At 61.5% G+C, this 3,366-nt stretch overlaps 1 protein-coding gene across 1 annotated transcript; it reads left to right on the forward strand.

Annotated features, from left to right (window-relative positions):
* Positions 1–790: 790 nt before the first annotated feature.
* Positions 791–3,081, forward strand: PCGF1 (polycomb group ring finger 1). The gene is made up of 9 exons (XM_049784368.1): positions 791–1,009; positions 1,447–1,552; positions 1,693–1,845; positions 2,003–2,074; positions 2,207–2,312; positions 2,420–2,453; positions 2,541–2,627; positions 2,756–2,836; positions 2,940–3,081. The coding sequence occupies exons 1-9, from the start codon at positions 791–793 to the stop codon at positions 2,985–2,987; spliced, it is 906 nt and encodes a 301-aa protein (XP_049640325.1). The 3' UTR covers positions 2,988–3,081.
* Positions 3,082–3,366: the final 285 nt, after the last annotated feature.

The raw sequence follows: 3,366 nt of genomic DNA on the forward strand, positions 1-3,366 counted from the left end.
GTGGCATCTCTAAATAGTGCTTCCCCCCCCCCCCCCCAAAAAAAAAAAAAACCCCACGTCCTCCAGGAGGCCTTTCTGAGACCTCCAAGGCTGTCCCTCCCTTCTCGAATGTTTGCTTGCACCCCGGTGTGTGAAATCCTGCACAGAAAAAAAACTCAAGGTTCGCTTTCAGAACTCAAGGCGGGGAGATGCCTCGCGCGTTCTCTGGGGTGTCCCTTTGCAAGGTGGGAGGCTCGAGGCTGGGCTTCTCTGCTCCTTCCTCGGCGCTCGCTCCCTGCGGGTGCGGGTGCGGATGCGGGTCCGAGGCGGCCTCCCCCCTCCTTCGGCGTCTGCTCTGCATTAGTCTGTCCCAGGCCTCGGCAGGCGCCGATGATTGAATCATCATCATTAACCAGGGTCTGTCCCCCCTTCCCACCCTCCATCCCCGGCGGCGGGGGGAGGCCGGCGGGGGAAGGCAGGCGGTCCGAGCTCTCTCCCTGGGGTCCCTCCCTCCTCCTCGCAAAACCCCGCAGCGGAGCCTGCAAAGGCCCCCCAAGTCCAGCTCCCGCAAGCAGCCCGTCAGCCGAGCCTGGGGTCTCGGGGCTTGGGGTTTGGGGGGGAAGCGTCAGAGAGGCGTCTCGGCCCGGGGCGGCCACTACGTCGGCCAAAACGTAGTCCCGCGGTCTCTGAGGGGCCGCTAGGGAGGCAAAGGAAACGGGGTCTCATCCGCGACACCCCCAGTCCCGATGGGCACCGATGCGGGGGAGGAGAGGCCTGCGGGGCTCAGGTGAGCGCTGGTGGGGGGGGGAAGATGAGGCCTGGGCGGGGCCTGTCAGACGCTCAGCCAATCCGCGACGACCTAGGCCCGGGTTGCCGGGCGACAAGTCCCGCCCCACGGGCGGCAACCGGAAGTGGCGGGCCGGGCTCAGCCTTTAAGATGGCGTCTCCTCAGGGGGGCCAGATTGCGATCGCGATGAGGCTTCGGAACCAGCTGCAGTCCGTGTACAAGATGGACCCGCTCCGGAACGAGGTGCAGGGGCGGCGGGGTGTCTGGGGCGGTCGGACAGCCATTGGAACGAGGGCCGCGCGCGGGCCGGGAGGTGGCCCCGCGGGCGCCCAGTGCGCCTGCGCAGAGGCCGGGCGCTCCCACCACGCATGCGCGGTCGCTCTTCCTCGGGCCGGACCCGGGGCCAGGGCGCATGCGCGCCGCGCCCAGTCCCGCCCCGCCCCCGCCGCGCGGCCTCCCCGGGCGAAGAAAGGGTTGGCGAGTGCCCGGGAAGGGGCCCCCGCTGTGCGCGCGCGGAGCCCTCTGCTGGGCAGAGGCGGAGTGTCAGCCCCCGGGAGCTGCGGACGCGGGGTGCGGGGGCTTGGCTGCGGGTTCAGATCGCCCACGACGGGAAGGAGCCCGGGCGGGGTGCTGGCGGGCCGGGCCCGCTGCAACTAACGGAGGCTGGGCTGTGCCCGCAGGAGGAGGTCCGAGTGAAGATCAAAGACCTCAACGAGCACATCGTCTGCTGCCTGTGTGCGGGCTACTTCGTGGACGCCACCACCATCACGGAGTGTCTGCATACTTGTGCGTGCCTGCCTCTCCAGAGCCCCCTTCCTGTCCCAGGCGGGCCAACCTGCCTGTTCCTCGAATCCCACCTGACCCCCGTGTGCACCCGAGTCTCTGAAGGCTTTGCCCAAAGCCTCCCTGTTGTTCTCTTTCTGCAGTCTGCAAGAGTTGTATCGTGAAGTACCTCCAGACCAGCAAGTACTGCCCCATGTGCAACATCAAGATCCACGAGACACAGCCCTTGCTCAACCTCAAACTGGACCGGGTCATGCAAGACATCGTGTACAAGCTAGTGCCTGGCTTGCAGGACAGTGAGTATCCAGCCTGGTATTGAAAGGTCCCTAAGGACTGGTGGTGGCTGGGTGGCACCAGAACCCTAGTGGGAATCCTATAGGTTGACAGTCAAAGAGACAAAGAGAGGTTGGGGTGGGGCTCATACTAGAAAATCCACACTACACTTCCTGCCAGGTGAGGAGAAACGGATTCGGGAATTCTACCAGTCCCGAGGCCTGGACCGGGTCACGCAGCCCAGTGGGGAAGGTATGTGTCTAGGCCGCGGGCTGGTAAGAGTTGTCATGTTCCCGGAGCATTCCTCCTGCCCAGCCTTGCTCTCTGAGGGGAGGGGAAAGGGATTCGGGGCATATGCCGTCCTTACCCACCTGTCTTTGTCAGAACCAGCCTTGAGCAACCTGGGCCTCCCCTTCAGCAGCTTCGACCACTCCAAAGCCCACTACTATCGCTATGATGAACAGCTGAGCTTATGCCTGGAGCGGCTCAGGTGAGAGACCAGAGTGGGGCGGGGGCGGGGGCATAGGGGAAGAGGCTCAAGGAGGCCTAGTGCTCCCTAACCTGTTTGTTTTCCCCCTATCTGCCCGCCCCACCCAGTTCTGGCAAAGACAAGAATAAAAATGTCCTGCAGGTGAGGGGGAGCTGAGGGGGGTACCTATAAGGAGAATTGCCTCCCCACAGCCTATCCTTCACATTCTCTGTCCCTTCCTACTCCCAGAACAAATATGTCCGCTGTTCGGTCAGAGCTGAAGTTCGGCATCTTCGTCGGGTTCTCTGTCGCCGCTTGATGCTAAGTCCCCAGCATGTGAGTTTGGGTATGCAGGGGGCAGAGAGCTAAGACAGGAGGGGCAAGACCTAGAGCAGGAACCAGTCAGCCATTTGGAACCTGGGTAGGTAGGAAAAGCGATCCTCAAGCATCCCTCTCCTTCCCAGGTGCAGCTCCTCTTTGACAATGAAGTACTCCCCGATCACATGACCATGAAGCAGATCTGGCTGTCCCGCTGGTTCGGCAAGGTGAGCCGGGCTAGGCCACTGGGCTGAGGGGCTGAGGGCCAACCTCGCAGCTGATGCGGCTAAGAAGCGCCCACTGACTGTTCCCTGCCTTTTCTCTCTTCAGCCATCTCCTTTGCTTTTACAGTACAGTGTGAAAGAGAAGAGGAGGTAGGGCCAAGCTCCTGCCCGGCTTTCCCCCCCCCCCTCAGATATTTATGTCAAATGAATTGTGGCTTTATTTTTTAAATAAATGCTTTGAAAAAGCATCTCTTCCTTTCTTTGTCTTTGGGCCGTACCCAATGGGCTTGAGGGCTGCCTCAGGCTCTGTGCTGATGACTCCATCTCTCTAGTTCCTGCCAGTACTCAGGAGGACATGCAGGATCAGGAATCGAACCTGGAAAATCCCTGGCTTCCAACTGAGGGGCATGCCTCAGCCTCTGATCTCTGTTTCTGGCTACTCTCCTTCCATTTCTCAGCCTCCATGCTTTGCCTGTGTTCTGGTTCTCTCAGAAATCCTTTGAGAGTCTTCATGAAAACTCCTGTGGCCCCAC

Source organism: Suncus etruscus, chromosome 12, assembly GCF_024139225.1.
Source record: "Suncus etruscus isolate mSunEtr1 chromosome 12, mSunEtr1.pri.cur, whole genome shotgun sequence".
Classification (NCBI taxonomy): Eukaryota; Metazoa; Chordata; class Mammalia; order Eulipotyphla; family Soricidae; genus Suncus; species Suncus etruscus.

Excerpts from the sequence above, each read along its gene's own strand:
- PCGF1 (XM_049784368.1), top strand. The coding sequence starts at position 791 with ATGAGGCCTGGGCGGGGCCTGTCAGACGCTCAGCCAATCCGCGACGAC. Across the intron at positions 1,553-1,692 it reads CACGGAGTGTCTGCATACTT|TCTGCAAGAGTTGTATCGTG; the intron begins GTGCGTGCCTGC and ends CTCTTTCTGCAG. Across the intron at positions 2,454-2,540 it reads AGAATAAAAATGTCCTGCAG|AACAAATATGTCCGCTGTTC; the intron begins GTGAGGGGGAGC and ends TCCTACTCCCAG.